The sequence below is a fragment of the Schistocerca gregaria genome, chromosome 5 (assembly GCF_023897955.1).
Source record: "Schistocerca gregaria isolate iqSchGreg1 chromosome 5, iqSchGreg1.2, whole genome shotgun sequence".
Taxonomy (NCBI): Eukaryota; Metazoa; Arthropoda; class Insecta; order Orthoptera; family Acrididae; genus Schistocerca; species Schistocerca gregaria.
In genome coordinates this window covers 410,283,581-410,307,606 of record NC_064924.1, presented here as the reverse complement: position 1 = coordinate 410,307,606, position 24,026 = coordinate 410,283,581, and the positions used below count along the sequence as shown (strand labels likewise).

The 24,026-nt window shown below is 36.3% G+C and overlaps 1 protein-coding gene across 2 annotated transcripts in view; it reads right to left on the bottom strand.

Moving 5' to 3' along the window:
- The window catches only part of LOC126273087 (trypsin delta-like), a 166,819-nt gene that overhangs the window by 3,919 nt on the left and 138,874 nt on the right, over positions 1–24,026 (bottom strand). Inside the window, exon 2 of one of the 2 annotated variants that reach the window (XM_049976504.1) lies at positions 1,147–1,241. The exons of the other annotated variant lie outside the window; for it this stretch is intronic. Within the exon in view, the coding sequence (XP_049832461.1) occupies positions 1,147–1,241 (95 nt within the window). The remainder of the gene's footprint in view (positions 1–1,146; positions 1,242–24,026) is intronic. 2 annotated transcript variants of the gene reach the window in all.

The following is a 24,026-nucleotide window of genomic DNA, read 5'->3' as shown; positions in this document are numbered from 1 at the left end:
ATTTTGCTCTGTCTCGGAAGTGGTCGCTTTAAAACGCGCAGCTACATCGTCGGGTTTTGTTATGTTTATGGTACCAAATACAACGGCGTTCAGAGACGGCCGAAATAAGTGCCTACTTAGACTCATCAGTCGTAACTCGAATTCTTCACAGGATATCTTAAACTCACAACAAACACTACTGTTAACTGGGACGCTACACTTAATTGGTAGAATAGTGAGAAAATGGAGTCAGTCTACAAAGGAGATTGCTTGCGAAACAGTCATGCGGTCTACCCCTAGAATATCGTTCAACTGTGTGGATCCATACGAGACAGGAATATCACGAGATACTGAACTACATATAAACAAGAACAACACGAATGTTCAGAAGATTGTTTGATTCACGAGAGAGCGTGAAGGAAATAGAAAAAATGTGAATTGGTAGGCACTTGCAGTTAGACGGCTAATGTCGAGTGAAAGTTTGCTTTCAAAATTTCAAGAACAACTTTGGGGATATCTAGGAACGTGATATAGCTCCTTAAGTATCGCGAAGATCAGAGTAGACAAGTACAGCTCCCACGGAGAACTTGAAGTATTCTCTCCTCGCTCCGTACGCGAGTAGAACAGGAAGGAGCCCTAATGTATGATACCCTGAAAACTGACATCTTCTAAGTACTTCATAGTGTTTTGTACAAGTCAATGTATGGTGCCGGTGCAACCGCGTAAAGGAGAAGTCCACTCAACAACGGCATCACTAGAGCAACCTTGAAACAGCCAATCAACCGCTCGAGTTTCAAGACAGTCGGCGATGTGCGAAAGACAAGCCAGACTGATATCCCCATGCGACAAGGACCGCAGCAAACAGCGGATTTATTCGGGTTAACTGTGCCACTAAAAGTGGTGGGGTTGTTTCATCGTCATCTGACAGTACTGGCGATGTGCAAGTAGCGAAGTGTCAGTATAAACGTAGCCTAATAAACATGCGCAATGGGTAACAATCAGCAAACAGCGGATTTATTCGGGTTAACTGTGCCACTAAAAGTGGTGGGGTTGTTTCATCGTCATCTGACAGTACTGGCGATGTGCAAGTAGCGAAGTGTCAGTATAAACGTAGCCTAATAAACATGCGCAATGGGTAACAATGTGTCAGAATATTGTGATTCTTACGCCTCATAGTAGAGCTGCCAGGGGTACTGCGAGATGCTGGCCGCAGACCCGCCCACGATTCTGCCCGAGAGGCGGGGCCGCCACAGCTTGGGGACCTTCCTGGGACGGACAAAGCCGGCCTGGCAGAACGCCGCAGCCAGCAGCAGCAGCAGCAGCAGCAGGCAGCTACACTTCTGCATCTCGGAAGCGGCGCGGTTGCATGCCGGGAGGTGTCTCAAACAGCTTATAAAGCCACGCCGAGGTCGTCCTGCCACTTGCTGTTATCTCATCCTGCCACTTCAGACAAGCTAGAAGGTGTTTGTCTGCTCGTCTTACTGCGTCATTGCTCCTAGGGATGATGTAACAGTTACAAGAAGACGGCTTGTCCGTCTACACTGAGACCATAACAGATATGTAGCATTTCTTCGGAAGTTCAGATATAATTTAGGAAGTTGCTACAGAACGGTTGTTCAACATAGTATGTATACAGTTGATGGAACACAAGTCGCCAGTTTGGATTAATACTACTGAGAAGAAAACATCACCAACCTGACCTTTCATTTTAAGGAAAAAATGCACACATACTAGATATCTGCCCTAGCCGTCGATCCCGCACGGAAATTTGGACCGTAGTTCTGGTAGTCGCAATTACGACCTCCTGCCCCAGTGCCCTCCCTAATGCAGCCACCCAACGCCCGAGCGCAAGATGCTAAGGTTGACAGCAACAGCCCTCCTATTTTCGCAATACGGAAGAGGCAAGAGGAGAGGGAGGAGGCTGCATCTGCCCAATGTGTTTGTTCGAGAACATGTGTTATTTTAAGTGAAAAATACACTACTGGCCACTAAAATTCCTACACAACGAGGATGACGTGCTACAGATGCGAAATTTAACCGACAGGAAGAAGATTCTGTGATATGCAAATGATTAGCTTTTCAGAGCATTCACACAAGGTTGGCGCCGGTGGCGACACCTACAACGTGCTGACATGAGGAAAGTTGCCAACCGATTTCTCATACACAAACAGCAGTTGACCGGCGTTGCCTGATGAAACGTTGTTGTGATGCCTCGTGTAAAGGAGGAGGAATGCGTACCATCACGTTTCCGACTTTTATAAAGGTCGGATTGTAGCCTATCCCGATTGCAGTTTATCGTATCGCCACGTTGCTGCTCGTGTTGGTCAACATCCAATGACTGTTAGCAGAATATGGAATCGGTGAGTTCAGGAGGGTAATACGGAACGCCGTGCTAGATCCCAGCGGCCTCGTATCACTAGCAGTCGAAATGACAGACATCTTATCCGCATGGCTGTAACGGATCGTGCAGCCTCGTCTCGATACCTGAGTGAACAGTTGGGGACGTTTGCAAGACAACAACCATCTGCTCGAACAGTTGGATGACGTTTGCAGCAGCATGGACTATCAGCTCGGAGACCATGGCTGCGGTTACCGTTGACCCAGCATCACAGACAGGAGCGCCTGCGATGGTGTACTCAACGACGAACGTGGGGGCACGAATGGCAAAACGTCATTTTTTTCGGATGAATCCAAGTACTGTTTGCAGCATCATAATCGTCGCATCCATGTTTGGCGACATCGCGATGAACGCACATTGGAAGCGTGTATTCGTCATCGCCATATTGGCGTGTCACCCGCCGTGATGGTATGGGGTGTCATTGGTTACACGTCTCGTTCACCTCTTGTTAACATTGACGGCACTTTGAACTGTGGACGTTATATTTCAGATGTGTTACGACCCGTGGCTCTACCCTTCATTCGATCCCTGCGAAACCCTACCTTTCAGCAGGATATTGCACGACCGCATGTTGCAGGTCCTGTGCGGGCCTTTCTCGATACAGAAAAGGTTCGACTGCTGCCCTGGCCAACACATTCTCCAGATCTCCAACCAATTCGAAAATGTAATCACATGTCAATTCTAGTATAATATATTTGTCCAATGAATACCCGTTTATCATCTGCATTTCTTCTTAGTGTAGCAATTTTAATGGGCAGTAGTGTAATAATATGAATACGAAATACGTCAACCTCACACACATGTGGTGAGGTGACTAAATCATGGGGTACTTCACAATATCATATCGGACCTCCTTTTTCCCTACCTAGTGCAGCAATTTGGATGTCCCCTTGAGAAATATTGAACCACACTGCCTCTTTAGCAGTTCATAATTGTGAAAATAAAGCCTTTCCAGTATTTTTTGACCAAACTGATGTCTCAGCTATGCCCCACAAACGTTCGATGTTACTCACGTCGGGTGATCTGTGTGGCCAAATCATTCGGTACAATTGTCTAGAATGTTCTTCAAACTAATCGTGAGCAATTGCGCTCCAGTGACGTTATATGTTGCTCTCAGCAACAGATATGTCATTTGCTCTTTCTTTGCCAGCGTAGACTTTGAATGACCAAGTATATCCTCTACTAACACGAAGTTTGAAAACTTTAGCCCCATATTTATATCCTTTGTTAGGGATGTATTGTCCAAAGTAAATGTTCCCAAGAAATGGTTCGTTGCTTTCGTCTATGCAAACCACTTCTTCTGGAGTGTAGGATTCCTTGAATTTCTTCCCCAGAAAAGCCAAAAATTATGAGATTCTGAAGAGCCTGTCTTCTGGATGTCTTTCTGGTTCATTATTTGATAACTGCAACATCAAAAGTAGCAAATCAAATCCGTTATGTCTCATTACTTTTGGAATCCTATTTTCACAAATTAATTTGGGGACTAGTAGTGGCTCAATTTGGGAAATTGAGTAAGTCCCTTCCAGAGAATGATTCCCAAAATCTTGTGATTTTTGTCACTATTTTAAAAACTATCTTGATAGCCTTTGATTTGGAGTTTCGCTTGCTGCATTTTTCTGTGCAGCAGTCCTATTGGTCTCTTTAACTGATAACAATATTACTAAATCTTACTTCTTATTTCGGACACTTCATAGTGTCCGAAATAAGAAGTAAGATTTAGTGCTTGAAGTTTTGGACTACATCTGGATGAATATCAGTGACTGGAGACGAGAAAGTAAAATTAATTCTCTCCCCTGCTACAGGCTCCCATTTGTTCCGATTTGAAAGGTTCACTAGAGAAACGTAATAATTAGGATCAGAGTCAGTTTATGGTGTATTTCGTTCCGCACCTTCATCCTCAGAACTCGGAGTGGAACCGTCTTCAGGCGAAACATTCGGTTCTTCAACTGAGTCGTCGGAAAATCTTGTGGCATCATGTCCAGAAAGATTAGCCAGCATTCCAGAGATTCCTGCATCTGGGAGACTTGTGCTAGCCATTTTAGTTGAGAATCTGAAATGAAATAAATGTGTTGAAAAAAAGAGCCCCTGTGTACTCACTTGGTTCCACGATGCAAAATTACTTCTGTAGACCATGTGCCCACAACTGGACATGTATAACATATATATAAAAAGTAACAAGGTCAGAATAACAAAGTATACCACATATGATAAAAAATAATCAGTTCAAACGACAAAGGGATTGAAATGTTTGGAACCACAAATCCAATAACCGAACGCATCGGGGCGTTCAACGTCTTAAACTCTGGCATTCCCTTTTCAGAGAGACTTCGGATCATTGTCCACGCTACACCCATTTTCGATTTCTTCATCTTCTTTGATTACCACTTCATTCAACCTTCCTTGTACACTATGTGGGTTTACATTTGTAAGGTGTCAGGCAAATCCAACACCTTCCATGAAAAACCTAAATGATAAGCAAATCCAGTAGTATGTGACATAGCTCCGAATAAATCGTGACATTAAATTAACCAAAGTAATACGAGTAACGTGTGAGCAAATGGAATACCACAGACTAACACAAGAATGCCTAAATGCATGTCGTACCTTCCCACCATGAGACCGATGCAGTTACGAGGGAAGAAACAAGAACAGAAGCCGAGAGCAGAACCGTGTTAAGCTAGAAGGCCCTACGATAAGGGACGGACTGGATAGTCACGTCGGCAGCTAACGATTAGGACGACACCACCTGCAAGTTTTAGTGTGAGACTTTTTCGTGTCTTTGTTACGTCAAGGACCACCCGCCAGCCCATGTTAAAAGCTGGAGCCCTCCAGAAAAACAGTATAGATCTTACGATAACACAAAAAGGGCCAAACCACCCGCAAGTTTTATCGTGAGACTTTTTCGCGTCTCTGTTACTTTAGGACCACCCCCAGCCCATGTTAAAAGATGGAGCCCTCCAGAAGAACAGTATAGATCTTACGATAACGCTAAAAGGACCACACCAGCTGCAAGTTTTAGCGTGAGACTTTTTCGCGTCTCTGTTACGTTGCAAACTTTTAAAACATTGCCCCACCATGAAAAGTATAACGTTTCTCATTGTATAGACAGAATTTTTGTAGGCGGAGCTTAAGGTTAACATTGAGATCCTGCTTGGTCAGATGAAAACACAGCCAGATAGTTTTTTTAAACCAACTTCGGTAAATTGAAGTAAGGAGAAGTTAGGGGAGAGTTAGTTCCGAGACGGCGAGCTGGATGGCTGCTGCGCCGGCCGCTGCCGCCCTGACGCTGCCTAATCACCGACAAGGTAATGAACGCACGCGATGCCGCATTTTTGAGCGCATAAGGCTTCACTCAGAACTGCAGAAGTCTCATCTGTTACACCCCCTTTTTGCGTAATACTAGTGTCGATCGTAAATTAAAGCTCATTGAGTTCACATTTGCCACTTGAAGTAAAAATCTGAAACGCGATGATTTCTCTGTTATATAATTATTGAGAAACCACATCAGCCACTGTAATTTACGACAAGTTAGATAAGTAATTAAAGATAATTGAGGGTCACTGTAGACCATTTTGATAGTTTTCTCTTTTGTTAAACTTAATTTAAACCTAGATTATAGATGTGATATGGAATAAGTCATCCTTCGATGTATTGTAGAACTTGGAAACCCACTCAGGGAATATTCGTTCACATTTTTGATGAACGCAGTTGGTTTTTACTATCCTGTATTAAAACACTTCTTTTTATCAATAGTGCAATTTATAAACAATGTTTTGTGAGTAGAATAAAATTTCCAATGGTAAACTTAACTGCTTTTTCGACGTTATTTTACCAGCTAACTAAAAATAGGAAAGCCTTGAACCCCTTCCACTTAATTTAGTTAGTATTAAGATTCTTTTACAGGGAGTGCAGTGGAGCTGACGCTGAGATCATTAAGTATTTGGTTATATCATCGCTAGTCTCACTGAACTCTTCTGAATTCTTCATGTCATGTGTGGTCTGACGCCTCCTTACCAGCAACAGGTCCCAGGTTCAAAGTAGTCAATTCTCTAAAAAACACGCTCAGAGCGTCGTTGCGTGAAAGTGGTAGGGAGACACGATATAGAACAAACAGACACCACCATGAATGTTTAGACATTTGCTGACCATAGCTGAAATTCAGGAGCATGTTTGTCAAACGATTATAGTAAAAGTAGACTTGATTTCAGCTCAGGTAATCTGGTTTCTTTGCTGGACAACTTATTAACTGCACTCACCACCGTGGTGTGATTAATTGTTTAGTGTCACTATACAAACACTGAAATGAAAGTAACTCTTAGGCCCCAAGAATGACTGAAGCCATACCCATATAGTGAGTGCAGTAAAGAATCAACTTGTTACAGTCTGTATTAAACTGTAAGACTGGTGTAACATACCAATGACATAGCGCTCATATATTGAAGACTCTACTACTGTATATGCTGTAATGAAAGAGTTTTAATTTGAGAAAGGGTTTAAGGTAACGTTTATTCCAATAAATGATACAACTATCTTAGTTAAGGGCCATCCCTCAGGCTGTGTCAACACGAAATTCCCGCTATACCCTTCTCACAGAGATGCCAGTCCGACAGGGGAGAGTACATCCAACCTCGAAGGGAAAAGAAGAGCCAGTGGCGATTTGAAGTTTTGAGTCTATCCTTGACGTGTGTGCTAGTGGCACAAATGGTAGCATACTCCTTGAAAAAGGCCAGACAGGCACTCTAGTGCCAGTTCACCCCTAGAGTTTACAATGTGCCAGAAACATTCGAGATTCTAATCGTTGCTGCTCATCCGTCGAACATTCGGATATGGTCATTTTGGGTAACTATTTGCCACTATGGCATCTGAAATGATTTAATTAATTTGAATATCAATTTGATATCAAAAGTGTCCTGATGCCGCCACTACCCTACTACTTTAGGCATCACAAACATGAATTTAAGAATGTATAAAATTAATTTTAGTTAATTGCTGATGATGTAAGTCACAACAAATTTTGATCCTACTAGAAGCTTTAATTTGGTGTACACACCTCTATTCACTCAGTGCTATCTCTAAAAGTTCATGAAATAATTACTTTTCTTATCGCTCAAGAACTCAATTGCATACTTCCTCTGTATATTCCCAAGTCGTATCAGAACAATAAATCTTCCTTGCTCGAAAAGAGAGACAGTACGTGAGAAACTTATACCAAGGCCATAATTTTTACCATCTTATCTCCTGCATGAAAAAATAAATTCATTACAGAGACATTTTTTCCATTGCAGCAACAACTTCACACTGTTTTGCAACATGCAGCCAATGCCCAGCCATTCTGATCTTTATAGCTACTTTTTTTGCCATACCATACATCATATCTCATGGCGCTAAAAACATCCATAAAATATGTAATTCTCATTATCAGGTTTTTTCGTTTATCAAAGGTGCTGTTCACCTCAATATTAATTGCAAAAGGGCCCATTGCTGGTTAAGAAATTCGGGCGAGTATTATGTTTACGTATTCTTCTGTTGTTTTTAATTTCGGCTCCCTGTGGGAAATCAAATACCTGTTACCGTTTTCAAGTCCCAGTTTGCGACCACGCTGCCATCTTTACCAGAGATTTATTTCACTGTCTTTACGGATTAGGGAAGTATGGGGAAACAAGTCAGGCTTTCCATTTCAAAACAAGGCTACTACCTCTCTCTGGCGCTGAAATGTTGTACTGCTGTGTACAGCTTAGGGTTCCAGAACCCAAGACTTCACTGTTTACTATCCGATCAACTCACAAGGAATAGTCTGCCTCGAGACTTCCACGAAGCCAAAGACTTAGGATGCGAAAGAGCGGCTAAGATAAACAGAAATACTATTGAAAGTTAAATGTTAAGTAAAACGTACAGTCTTTTCATTTCTCTACTACCACTTAGATGTTTGACTCTAGCAACTGCATACCCACAGGTGTTTTTGTATATAGAGAAAGGTAGGAGTAGATAAATGTTTAACGTCCAGTCGACAACTAGGTCATTAGAGACGGAGCACAAGCTCTGATTAGAGATGGATGGCAATGAAATCAGCGATGCACTTTCTAGGGAAGCATCCTGGCATTTGCCATAGGCGAATTAGGAAAAACATGGAAAATCTAAATCACGTTGGAGGGACGAAGGTTTGAATGATCAGTCTCTCGAACGCGAGTCGAGTGTACTAACCATTGTACCACACCACTCTGTGTAGCGAAAACACAGACTGGCAATAATTAATTAACAGCGTATTAATACACTACTGGCCATTAAAATTGCTACACCAAGAAGAAATGCAGATGATAAACGGCTATTCATTGGACAAATATATTACACTAGAACTGACATGTGATTACACTTTTGCGCAATTTGGGTGCATAGATCCTCAGAAATCAGTACCCAGAACAACTACCTCTGGCCGTAATAACGGCCTTGATACGCCTGGGCATTGAGTTAAACAGAGCTTGGATGCCGTGTACAGGTACAGCTGCCCATGCAGCTTCAACACGATACCACAGTTCATCAAGAGTAGTGACTGGCGTATTGTGACGAGCCAGTTGCTCGGCCACCATTGACCAGACGTTTTCAGTTGGTGAGAGATCTGGAGAATTTGCTGGCCAGGGCAGCAGTCGAACATTTTCTGTATCCAGAAAGGCCTGTACAGGACCTGTATTATCATGCTGAAATGTAGGATTTCGCAGGGATCGAATGAAGAGTAGAGCCACGGGTCGTAACACATCTAAAATGTAACGTCCACTGTTCAAAGTGCCGTCAATGGGAACAACAGGTGACCGAGACGTGTAACCAATACTATCCCATACCATCACGATGGGTGGTACGCCAGTATGGCGATGACGAATACACGTTTCAAATGTGCGTTCACCGCGATGTCGCCAAACACGGATGCCACCATCATGGTGGTGTAAACAGAACCCGGATTCATCCGAAAAATGACGTTTTGCCATTCGTGCACCCAGGTTCGTCGTTGAGTACACGATCGCAGGCGCTCCTGTCTGTGATACAGTGTCAAGGGTAATCGCAGCCATGGTCTCCGAGTTGGTTGTCCACGCTACTGCAAACGTCGTCGAGCTGTTCGTGCAGATGGTTGTTGTCTTGCAAACTTCCCCATCTGTTGACTCAGGCATCGAGACGTGGCTGCACCGTTACAGCCATACGCAGAAGATGCCAGTGATTCGAGGCCGTTGGGATCCCCGTGAACCCACCGATTCCATATTCTGCTAACAGTCATTGGATCTCGACCAACACGAGAAGACAGTGTCGCGATACGATAAACTGCAATCGCGACAGGCTACAATCCGATCTTTATCAAAGTCGGAAACGTGATGGTACGCATTTCTCCTCCTTACACGAGGCATAACAACAATGTTTCACCAGGAAACTCCGGTCAACTGCTGTTTGTGTATGAGAAATCGGTTGGAAACTTTCCTCATGTCAGCACGTTGTAGGTGTCACCACCGGCACCAACGTTGTGTGAATGCTCTGAAAAGTTACTGACTTGCATATCACAGCATCTTCTTCCTGTCAGGTAAATTTCGTGTCTGTGGCATGTCATCTTCGTGGTGAGGTAATTTTAATGGCCAGTAGTGTAGTTACAAAACCTTACTTTCAACTGTTTGCATGAATACATACGCTGCTGTGCAATGTGGATCCTCTTATTCCAACAAAACCTATTGCAAGAAAAGATATTATGTTCATTCTTTGCTTTGCTAATCAGGGTTCATAGGCAGTAGGCATAACTCTGATGAATATTCGTAACCAGCTTCAACACTCCTTGTCCATCACGAGCCATCCAGAACATGGACACAGCAAAGTTTAGATAATAATTTGCTATTCCACTGGATACCAGCTAATTTGGGTATTGGAACCAATAACAGGAAAGCATTGAAGCCATGCAATCCATGTAATACCCACTCTTTCGCTTTGTGTCGTCTCCATTCATTCGATGAACTAACACTTGTTTCACAAAAGCATCATGCATCTTCAATGAAAAATGCCTGGATGTAAGAGATAACACCATGGTATTGCTGAAGATGGCGGAGTATCTCATGTCGGATTCAGAGGGAAATCGATGTGTTGCCCAGCAGTCTTTGGATTGAGAACTGTCCACACATGTAAGTACTCCTCCTTCTTCTGCTGTCCGTTAGGCTGCATCCCACGATTTTGAGAAAGGCACCCAGTTTGTAATAAGACAACAGTCGATGAAGAATTGCTGAAAATACTCAAAATGTCAACCCCCTATTTAATTTTTGTTCATCATTCCAATTTTTACACATATTGCTAGGAGGAACTGTGGTGCTCAAATAGCTTTATATCAGCGTTCCCCATTTTGCGCCTCACTTTTGTGTACTTATGTTTGTAGAATTTTCACTTCACTGTTTAAAATTAACTTTCTTTCGCCATATATTAATTTACTTGAGATCTTATAGACCATCGAGTTGTCCAACAATAACAACCGATAAGTGAAACAAAATTTTCTTTTCGTCATAAACAGAGAAAAATTATAGTGTAAATGTAACACATCTAAGTTAAGTTCCAAGAAACATGAGTTACGTATCAACTGTGATGTGAGTACACCATTACATGAATACCACCGTTGTAGCCCTTACAAGCGAATTACAGAAAGTAGCAGCACTTAATTGTGCAGACCTAAAATCTGTTGTATTCCTCTGAAATCTTGACAAATTGTTAGTTACTTTTCCTGGAGATTTTCATATCTGTTCTTTGGCAGAGCATTTGCCAGCCAACCACCTGAAATGGATACAAACAATCAACAAAACTAAAGCTCCACGTATGACATTACACTTTTGTGTGAAAAGCAACATAAAAGATTACAGTGATAAGGTATTGTGAGTCGAATTTGGCAATATAAGCAACACTGATGGTGAGGAACGTATTTTGATGAATGTGTGGTAAGTGTGAGTAACGCTCATCACTCAGAGGTGGTAGGTGGGACTGAACAGTAATCGCCTGCATTGTCCGAAAATCAGAGGGAATCTAAAATTGTTACAAGCTAGATTTGCAGTAGGGAGTTATTGCGAGAGGCTATGCTCATTATCATTAGACTGAAACACTGTACCTTCCTATTAGAGGATGATGGAGCAGATAAAATATTGGTGCCCAGCTACACAGGTAAGTAATACATACATGTATGACATACACAGATAAACTACTGTGAGGTTCTGAAGACAATGATGATCACCAGTTTTTCATCTTTCTCACTTTATCACACCCATTAGTGCCTGGATAAATTTATCCAAGGAGGATTGAGGATAAGATCCTAAAATTGCCACTTTTTTATCCAAGTAGAACAAGAATTCTGGTCACAGACGTCACAGAGCCATTTCTTGCTTACTAACGGTATATATATTTTCAGTAAAAAGGACAACAGAGGAAGGTAATCTGGCAGCATTGTAATAAGATGTATGATGGGTATCGTGCTTCAATACTGCCTAACTGTGCTAGTCAGTGATTGCAGTCAGTAGAATTTTGCATTAGGACACTCTAGTTTGAGGCTTCGATTATGGATTTTGGTATATTTTTTTATTTTACGAATTTTAATCTGTCCAGTAACTTAGAGCATACAATGTTTCTTAAACAATAGGCATACTACAGTTTTTTTAAATGTTAAACGTAATGCAGTGCACTCTGTACATTGGGGGATAAATAAGTAGTGGTGGCAGGCTGTGGAGCACAGAGCAAACACTGTAAATGGTTACAAATGACTCTTATTGACTTCAGTACATGGCGTAGTGAGACAAATAAAATGGTTCAAATGGCTCTGAGCATTGTGGGACTTAACTTCTGAGGTAATCAGTTTCCTAGAACTCAGAACTACTTAGGCTGGCTAAGGACATCGCACACATCCATGCCTGAGGCAGGGTTCGAACCTGCGACCGTAGCGGTCGCGTGGTTGCAGACTGAAGTGTTTACAATTGCTCGACCAGTTGTTGTCTCTGGCTAGTGCTGATGAACAAGCGGAGCCTTCTGCTAGGAGCTGCTGAAGTGGTGCCTTGCGCTGCTGAGGCCAGCAGCCTTTGGGGACCACAGCCATTGAGGTCAGCATCGCTGAGAGTTGTGCTACGACGGCTTTATATTCGGAAAACGGCTCCTCGGTTCTGTATGTGGCTACGGTGGCAGTTTGTGGAGTTCCCTGTGCATGGCATTCAACCAGCTGTCCTCAGACAGGAGTTGGATGGCAATTGGTGCTGTGACGCCAAGTCCCACTAGAAACTCAGTGTCAGTTGTGGCAGGAATGGATGGCAGGACAGCGAAGTAGGATTAAGTGAGCAGACAGCAAGCGCAGCCCGGTCTTGAACACAAGGCTGATGCTGCTAGAGCCGAATATCTCTCTGTCTGGCGTCTCTCTGGCATCATGGTTTCCAAGTAGCCAAACATGACTACTTCCAGTCAGTCATCGACTCAGCTCAACTAGAGGACCCAATCTACTCCATATAAACACAGCCCTCACTTTTATGAGGCAACTATTAGCTTGCCCAAGGCTTTGTGGGGTCTGCACTACACTAGAAACCTGCCATCAGTGTTCTCCACTGAAATTTGGACTCATCTTTCAGGTCACTATTTTTCAGTTGTATAAAGTCCAACTGATATCATTAAAAGTCGAGGGGAGATGCTGCAGTCAATGTCACGCTGTTAGCAAAGCCACTCTCTTCGGTCGTCTGCTGTCATAGCCCATTAAGCCAAATTTCGCCACACTGTCCTAACATATACGTTTGCCGTACATGCCACATTAATTTCTGTGGTTATTTCACGCAGTGTTGCTTGTCTGTTAGCGCTGAAAACTCTACTGAAAAGCCCTGATCTCGTTCTTTAAGTGAAGGCCGTCGGCCACTGTGTTGTCTGTGGTGGAAGGTATTCTCAGCACGTTCTTGACACTATGGATTTCGGAATACTGAATTCCTTAACGACTTCTGAAATGAAACGTCCCATGTGTCTAGCTCTAAATAACATTCTATTTTAAAAATTTCTTAGTTCCTGCCATGTGACTGTAATCACACAAGAAACCTTTTCAAATGAATCTACTGAGTACAAATGACAGTTCTATCAATGCATTGACCTTTTATGTCTTGTGTATGTGATAATATCACCATCTGTGTATGTGCAAATCACTAACCCATGACTTTTGTTACCCAGTGTATATGTACATGCAATATTATTTTAACAGTGTTATCATATTGATATTCAGCAGCTATGTATCTGTCTAAAAGTCAAACTTAATAAAGGTAAACAACTAAAGAATTATTATAAAATGAAATATAACGATTTTGAATTTAAATTTCAATCATGACATTAACTTTGATGGAAAAAGTATTCCTGCTAATTTATTTTACTTTAACAATGCCAGCTCTTAAACCAAAGGAAATAATGTACAACAACAATGGTAATGTGTCAGTTCATTCAATTAATTTAGACTCCAGTTGTGAACCACAATTTAAAAGGTTCAGGGATTAAAAAATATCTCGCACCAGCAACAAGTTAGAAATCACAATATGCAACAATGAACAAAGCGTGTTTTCAATGTCAAAATTTCAAAAACATGTTATTCAACCCATTGCAGAGTATGTCATGATCAGGTATAAGTGATCGAAAAACACCAGGTGAAAGGGAATTTTTAGAATTTGTATTCTCAGAAGTTTGTAAATGAGTACTGTCAAAACATTAGGGACCACCATGAGTGGCTGGTTTACCTAATGTATTCAGGTTGTTTGTGATAGGTTCCTGGAAACACTGGCAGATACAGTAGCAAAGAAACAATTGTAAGAAAAAATTGTTCAGTTATTTGACAAACCACATGAGTGGTATATTTATGAGAGTTCTGGCACAAGGAGTTTTTTAGAGTAAAATTCCAGGATGCAAATCGAGAATCTAATCTCGCAGTTTTCTTGAAACATATTCTACATAAATGTAATGAAAACGGATTGATGAACGAAGTTGAGTTATTTAAAAACTTAGAAAATTACAATAAAGAAAATTTTAATTTAATTAAAAGAAGAATACAATTTCTTATAATTTTAATGGTCTTTATTGTTTTTTTTACCTTGATAAATAAATTGTAATAGTCCAATTGTATATGATTTCTCATGATTATTTGTACAGATATTAGAATATCTATGTGGAAGATTAATTTTATATTTATAATCTAAAAGCAATACAACTTTATCCCCAAATTTAATTGTAAGATTTCATTTTTTGAAGTTATGTAAGATTTATATTTTAAAGTTATATTAATTTAGTGAATACATCTGAACAACCATTACTACATTTGTTAAGTTCACTTAACAGATTTACAATTCTACTACTTATGGACATTTTTATTTATGTAGAAAAATTTAAGGAATGAAAAATTAAAACATTTTCAAACATTCTCCAAAAGAATCATAAGCTTTTAAGAAGTTACTTGGTGGATCAAAAGTCCATAATTCTTGAGAAAACACTTCATTTCTTCCATTTTTAACATAGATATATATCGTTATTTAACATGATCAAATGAAGATGAATCAAGTAATTTATTTTTCAATTAGTTTAGAAAACCGCGAAAATTAAGAAAGGCATATAAAATTGTGTAGAATTCCAATAATTAGTATTATCTAGCTCACAATTTCTTTTCGACCCTCACTCATAAAACTCGCTTGTCTGGTTTTCAAAGAAAAAAATTGGAATTTTTGGATTTTTCAATCTTTCCTGATCTAATTCAAGTAAACATTCAGCTTCATATTTAGGAACAGGAACACGAATTTCCATACTTTTTACAACAATTTACCTTAACTAGAAGTGTAGAATAATCATGTTTTGTAGTCCCACAAAAAATCTTGATCTTTTCTCAAGCTCCAAATAAAAATAACAGTCAAACCAACTTCAAACATAATTTCCTTATAATCTTTAAAAACCACCAAAAATGCTGAAGGATAAAAAACTTCATTTTATTTTATTTTCATTTTTCCTTTCTGAAGAATATGCCCTTTCGCATTTACTTAATATGAAAAGGGAAAAGTTAATTCAATAAGAGTTGAAGTAGTATTAAGAGAATGTTCGATTATTGATAAAATATTGTTCCCTTGCTAATAGTAATAAGAACAAACCATTTTAAAACATGATTATCAATTAGCTTAATATTTAATTTACCACCATATGCAGAAAAATCAGTTCTATCTGAGTGACAACATCAAAAGTCATCTGAAGTTTAGAAAAATTTGGATGAATCTAAGCACCAACAATTTTGATATTAATTTTTGTTTCATCTCTAGGAAGAATAAAATTATTTTTTATTTTCACTTTAACAGGTAATGAAAAAATCTGATAAATAACGATCTGCTATATTTGTTAAGGAAAAATCTATTAATTCATTTCTAAAGCAACTGTTATATAAGCACAATTATAGTCAATCAATTATCATTTTCATTAGTTATAGCTGTTTCATAACTCTGAAAGTATTGGAAATTATAATTTTTGTAGGATGATTTGGTTCATAAATTATTGGACTAACAAATTCAGGATCAGGTTTAAACAAAGAAGTAATATTAACTTCTTGATGAAAATTATCATATCATCATTATGTTTAACAAACTTTCTATCTGCTAAATTAAAATTTACATTAATTAATATGAACAACAGCAACAGTTTTTATTTGGTTAAACAATTCGATCATTAAAACCTAATACTTATAACACTATTTACTTTATCTGTGTATAATTATACATAACTTTCGATAACCATTCTATTTAACATTTTATCTTGTTTGTTATGAGTATGTGGATTTTTGGAGTGAGTAAGTATTTCAGACTGTATTGAACAACAGGAATTTCTATTGTTCCTCGAACAGACTGCAGGTCAGAGCTTATTTTTGTCCAATGTAATATTTTGCGTTAAAGTATTTGAATAATAACCAACTAGTGAAGCACTTTTGTAGTTATCATGAAACTGAAATAATGTACCCATTTAGGTTAGTAAAACTTATGTAATTAAATCATAGATCTGAAACAAAAATATCCACAAATGAAATTTAAAAAAAACCAACATTGTAACATTTTATCAGAATCTATTTGATGTGAAATCAATGTCCCAAATGGATTTCAATCAACATCATTAATGATCGATAATTATATTTTTGCACCTAAGTGGTTAAATGGAAAAAAATTATCATTTGAATATTTATTCTGAAAGTTTGGATCAATTAAAATATTTTGAGTTGAAAAAATTTCATTTGTTATTGTTACATTAAAGATAAAAGACTTTATCTTGATATCCAAGTAAAAGTTAACAATAACCATACAATGTCAAATTCATTTGAGGATTTTAAATTTGAGTTGATTGAACTCGCTTTTATCGTAATTTTTGTAGCAGACATGTAAAAATTCTTATGAAAGTTATTTGAAACTTGAATAAAAAAAGAATACTTGGAAATTTTTTTATATTGTAAGAAACGTTGTTTGTTTATTCATATCTTCAAGCAATTGATCTGGTGAATATTAGCCACAGTATTAAAATAACTTTGCTTGCAAACAATTTTTAAATTTTCTTTTGTTCACTGATATATATTTATTGAATTAGGTACATAATTAATTCTTACCAATTCTTCCTAATTTTCATGTCTATTTCTAAATTAGATATACATTTTTTCAATTTTGAAACTGAGATCAAATAACATAATATTTATAATTAAAACCAAATAATGTTATAATAATGTAAGTTGATTTTAAATTTTGATCACTTGTTTCAGGAACAACATGTGGTAATTATATTTTTTTCATTTCATTTTCCTATTAAATGTATAGCTTTATCAAATTGTTGATTTGATTTTTGTATGCAAATTGTCTTAATTTTATTCAGTTCTTTTAAATGATTTATTAGTCCTTTAAAAGTTGTTGTATATTAATCTTTAATTTATATTCTCCATGTTTTCGGTTTCTTGCTAAAACTTCTTCATAAACTCAGCCTTGAAAAAGTCTACAAAAAGCCATTTATATATTACAATTAATTAATATTATCTATATTCATTTATGAAATTTGTATAGAAATGTAAATGTAACTTTAGGTAACACTTCAGTTCTTTATTTTTTTATAGATATATAGACTCATTATTGACGGTTACAGCTATTTCAAAATAGCACAAATATATTTTGCTTTGGATCAGGGACTATTTTTATCATCGATAATTATTGCAGTACTATTATCATTGATATGTATGGTTTCCAGATCATCAAGCGATACATTATATGTAAAAAGTTAAAATATATTTATTTTTTGGTTCCAATAAATTTTTTCCTGATACAAGTTAAGCAAAAGTAAAATGATTGCCTCTGAGTGCCATGTAGAAGAAGAAATTCTGAAAGGAATTGATATAATGAGACATAATTTGCCTTCCATGAGGTTTTAACGATTGTAAAAGAAAGAGAAAAAAAGAAAATCTTTATAATTGTTACGTTATAACTTTTTTAGCTAATCCTGTGGAAAGGAAGTCAAAAATTCTGCTGAATGTAGTCATAAGTGTCATCATTCAAAAGATGAAATATTAGCTTAAAAATACAAAAGAAGAAAGTATATATTATTACCCCAAAGTTGAATCTTTTTGGGAAAATTTATTTCACAGTTTATAAGAAAAGACATAAAAAATAGGAAATCAGAAAAAAATTAAAAACTAATAAATTTTTATATTTTAGTTAAAGTTGTGTATGATGTTTCATTTAAATAGGAAATCGTTATTTTCATCTTTGATATTATCTTCTGTGCAACTGTTTATAACTGTCAGAACTTAAAAATCTATTATTACAATAACTGTATGTAATTTATATTCAGATAGTCTACTCAGATTTATTTTTCTATATTGTTTTATTTTAACAGTTAATTTTTCATTATTATCGAAAGTAATTTTATTTTTCACAATCGGTTTCTTTGGTCCTTCAGAATATTTTCTCTTTTTCTTCACCAAATTTATGAACATACATTTTCGGACTTTAGCTGTGTTCTAGCATAACGTTTCCACAGTTTTCATCTTATGTCTTTTTCAAAACTTTCTTATTTACCTGTGGAAGTTAGTAAATATTAACTTTTGGATAATCACTTCTATTAAATTTATTTCCATTGATTTCATATGTTTGTTTAAATTTTCAGTACTTATCTCGTAATTGAAAGAATAAGCATCGATGTAACATAAATTAACATTTTCACCATATTTTGGTTTCATAACATTGCAAGAAAACTCATACATTTTTATTGTAGATGTATCTAGAAAACTCATTCCAATATAAGTTTTCTTATTACACATTATTTTAATATAACTACTACTTAATTTTCTTAAAATGTGGTAGTATGTTCACAATCTGGTTTGAAATGTACCTCATATATTTTTGTATATCTGTATTATTTGCATTGTTTTCCCCAAATTATTCATTAAATTCTAGAAACCTTTTTCTAAAGTGTTAGCTGCGATTTTGCTTATTTCTGTTTTAAAATCAATATATTTCTCTATCGAATCTGATTTTTGAAATGTTAAGATTCTACTAATTTTGTTTAATTTTAAATAAATATTTAATTATTGTTTTTGATTTCTATCAAGTAAAACATATTTATTGGTTAATTAAATTTGTTAATAATTTATTACCTTCTTCAGATGCTAAAGAAACATCTTTATGTAAATCATTTATTTTTGTGGACGTTCTTAATCAATCTCTTTACAATACAGCCATTTCATTTTCATCTAACATTTTAATTTTTCCAGAAACAAAAATTTTTGCTTCTACCTAAGTGAAACTTTTAATTTGTAAAAACTGAGACATTGCGCAACCGTACAAATAATTTAATCTAAACATGCAAGATAATTTGATTGTTTTGTTGGCTTAAATTTTTTCATTCATTTGATACTTGATGTAGTATATCTTTTAATACTGTGACGAATTCGACCTTGAATTCCTTTTTCAGAAAATATGTTGATTTCATATAACCATGCAATACATTTAATACGATTTTGGTCATTTTTAAGATAGAATCCCAAGATAATCCTTTTACTATAAAATACTAGATGCATCAAATTTATAAGATTTATATATAAGTGAAAGTTATGAAAATATCTGCAAAAATCAGTATGTGACCTTTGTTATATAATGTTGAATATTCATCTAAATTTTTAGTATTGAATATTTTCCAAACTTTTTTTGCTGTTTCATAATCTTTATCAGAAATATTATCTTTATTGCGTTTTGAATAGATGCATTCTTTTTTAGGTTATTTATTTTCTTTTATTTGTTTTTCAGAATCGATATATTTGTAATCCATTCTTTTTCTGAAATCTAACTTGTGACCTTGAAAATATTTTGCTGTTCCTTTACATCAGTCAGATTGGAAGGTAATTCGTCAATGCCTGGAGCCATAAATTTGAATGTACTTAAAAGTGTTAAAATTAATTTGTGTCAACAAGTGTACTAAAAAATATATTTTTTTACTATTTGGAGTTATATTCCTATCTTTAGTATCAATTGATAATTTTTAAAAGCAAATGGACATTTTAATGTGTGAAACTATGTAGATGAATTGGAATCAATTAAGAATTTTTGAAATTAATTTGCAATCTTTATGTGCATCCTCAACATTTTTCCTGTCAAATGGCAGTGATTTCTTTCATTCTCTTCACAAAAGTAAATATGACAAGTTTTTATGATTGACTAAATTTTCTTCAGTTATTTTCATTGGAATAACTCATTCGTATATTCTAGCATATTCTCTTTATTCTTCTTCTAACATTTCAACAAACATTTTTCTGTATCTTTACATCTACAAGTAGCAGTATTTTTATAATTTCGATCTGAATATGTAACATAATAACTGAATGAAATTGGTAAATGTTTTTGATATTTGTTAGCATAAGAGTTTTTGTGATCTGGTTGACAAATAATAAGCATTCGAAATTGCATAAATTACAAAAGGAACTCATAATTATTTATTATACTATTTGAAATCAATTTTTTGATCTTCAAAAGGCATATCTATTTTCACTTCGTTTACAATCGTTTTCATGAATGACTAATATTGTTCGGACTCAAACTAACTTAAACATTCATTACAAAGTTAAAATTTTCCATTGTGTTTGCTTCTTTGTTACCTAATAAAACTAGAAAGATTTTCTATTCAACAACAATGTGAATTAGTTCCATTTGGGTAAAAAAACCGTATAAATGATGTCTGGTTTACTTTTTGTATTGTTAATATGATATACAATAATTTCTTATTCTTCTTCAGTTTTTTTACATCCATAAACCTTAATTGACCTACTTGATGTCTTTTCAAATTTCTGAATATCTCTTAATTGACCAGGAAGCTTAATTTTCTCTTTTTCAAAAATTTCAGCTAATTCTAATCCAATATTTTTAAATTTACTAATACCTTCTGAAACATGTTTTACAGGATATAATGGTGATTTTATTGTATAAGGAAATCATTTTTCCTCTTATCTACTGCTTTTGTATCTTTAATTACTTTTTGGTAATCGCTATAACGAGTAACAAAAATTGAATTGTGTTTACAAATATTTAATTCTAAACCACCAATATAAAATAACGATCCTTTGCATATCTTTATTTTTTATGTCCTCTTGTCTTTTAAAGTTCAATAAAATTTATCATTAACTTTGTATTAAAATACACTTTTGTTTGGTTAGTATTTCTTTTATAATTTCTTTACAAAATCCATGCAGTTCAAGAATTTTATTATTATTGTTATTAATTCCATTAGTTATTATTCTCGATTTAAAAGCAGAAACTTTTCTATAAATTCGTTCAGTTGATTTGAAAAAATCTTCATTAAATAGAAAATTGTAACCTGGTAATTTTTTCTGATAATTTTTTGCTTTAAATTCTTGTTATTTTATCATTATTACTTTTTTCTCATCATCATTACTAACAATTTTTCCGATTAGTTATAAGATGATTTACTTTTGTTTATTATGATTAGAAGATATTCTTAAGGTTTTCGTTCTATTGTTTTATGACGATTATTAAAAGTTTTTTTTACTCAAATCGTTGTCATTATTAATTTTATCTTCAGGTCTTTTAAAAAGAACGATTTAGTGACTTTTTATAAGTTTATGATATTTTTTTATTTTTTCGTTTTACAGGTTGATGAATTTCTTTTAAATATTTTTTATTCAATCCATTTTGGTTATCATTGTCATTAATGTTGTCACCATAATTTGCAATAAGATTTGGCAATTTTCCTTTATTATGATTGGAATAATTCAAATTTGCTGTTTTTGTTATTGATTGAAGTTCTTTGAAAGTTTTAATTTTAGTTCCCTCTTCTTTATTTGTTTATTTATATGTTTCATACGAAAATAATTAATAAATGTCAACAGATCTTCTTTAGATTAATTTGCAGTACCATTTACTTTACAATAATTCTCAGAAATATTTGTAACTCAGTTCATATTTCCCATTTACTGTGATTTTTAAATCCGTAAATAGTTTAAATTCGATTTTTTATCTTCATTAAAATGTTTTTGGTTGAAATGTGCCATTGAGAACTTACGTTTGATGGTTGTTATTTGTAAACAATAAAATTTATTAGATCCAATAATTTTAAAATGAGAGAATGAGAAATTATCTTTTTCAATATGGGGAAATGTGGTTTGATGGGTGTTATTCTCAGAGAATATAATTTATTAGATTTGAAAATTTTTGATGAGAAAATGAGAATTTGGTTTTTTCGATACAGAGAAATGAGATTTTTTGCTCGAGGCAAGCTGCAAAATTAGATTCTTGGTTTTCATTCTGGAATTTTTACTCAAAAATGCTGTTTGCTCCACAACTCTCACAAATATAATATGCAGATGGTGTCCACTGTTCTCTGATGCTGACCTTCATGCTTTCTGATGGTGTGGTCCTCTGACTAGATCTCTGAGGCGATGTGGGAGTGCTCAGTTCCTCCTGCAGGTCCTCTGGCCTTCCCACATCATATTGTGCAGTTGTCAGATGTTGTAATACCCAATGCTTTTGCCCATCTAGGCACCAGATGTTGCTGTGTGATCAGTTTGCACGACAACTGACACTGCTGTCCAATAGGTGACCGATTTGTCGTGATACCATGCTGTGTGCCAAACGTGACCCATCCTTCAGCAAATCGTTGATGTATTAGCAGCTGCAATGTTGGTCCAGCTCATGCCCCATCTCAGCGTTGTGGTGAGAGTATCCTGAGTGGCTCATCAGTAGCTGTTATCTCGAACAGTTTAGGATATATAAGAGAGGTTATGAATGTTTCATTCCCTCTCGTGTCAGGTTGGAAGTTAACATGTGTAAGTAGGATGTTTAGGTTCTTATATTAGTAACGCCGCCGCCACGTAGCGCTCTGTATGAAAATCACTGGCTGTGCTGTGTGCAGTCTGTGGCTGGTTTGCATTGTTGTCTGCCATTGTAGTGTTGGGCAGCTGGATGTGAACAGCGCATAGCATTGCGCAGTTGGAGGTGAGCTGCCAGCAGTGGTGGATGTGGGGAGAGAGATGGCGGAGTTTTGAAATTTGTAGGAATGGATGTAATGAACTGGTATATATATTATGACTATAAAGGTAAATACATTGTTTGTTCTCTATTAAAATCTTTCATTTGCTAACTATACCTATCAGTAGTTAGTGCCTTCCGTAGTTTGAATCTTTTATTTAGCTGGCAGTAGTGGTGCTCGCTGTATTGCAGTAGTTCGAGTAACCAAGATTTTTGTGAGGTAAGTGATACGTGAAACGTATTGGTTAATGTGAGTCAGGGCCATTCTTTTGTAGGGATTTTTGAAAGTCAGATTGTGTTGCGCTAAAAATATTGTGTGTCAGTTTAAGGACACTCGTGTATAATTGTTCAAAGGGGACGTTTGATATGTCGTCCCTTAGCCGACGATACCTCACTGGACTCTTCTGACTTTTTCTTGTAGTCTGTGCAATTAGTGTAGATTTCGTTTATTGCTTGCGCGTAATTGTAGAGAGAATCTCCTTTGTAGTTGCAGTCTTTCATTGTTGTACAGTAAAATAGTTGTGGAATGCATGTAGATTTGCACCAAGTATTTCGCAGTTTCGCTTGCAATTAACTAGATACTATTTTCAATGCTACGTTAATGTGTTCTCTTCTTTTGCTCTTAAAATTGTGGTTTTCTGTGTTGTCGTATGAAATATTGTGACAATAATGGCGTGTGAAAAACGTAATACTGGGCTCCAAAGTAAACTGAGAAATGACAGTGAAGCCGAAAGCAGTGTGTTAGCGCCACCACGTAATGAATTAACTAATGTTCAAAGTAGTAATTGGGTAATTGTGCATGGGGAAATGGAGAGAGCTGCAAATAATGGCGTAGGCAGTGAAACAATCAGTGAACATGGAAGCATAATTGATCGATCGGTCGGCAACAGCTGGCGTCAGGATTCCGAAATGACAGGTCACAATCTTGCAAATACTGTAGATTCAGATTTTGCGTCCTCACCGTTTTCTCAAATAAATCAAGACACATTTTCTGCTTTTCAAAATGCGAATATTGCCGGTTCAAGTGCACTGCCGAATAGCACTAAGGAACATGTTTCAGACACCAGTGCACTGTTATTACAGTCAATGCAACAAATGGAACAAAGCCTACAAAAGTTAGA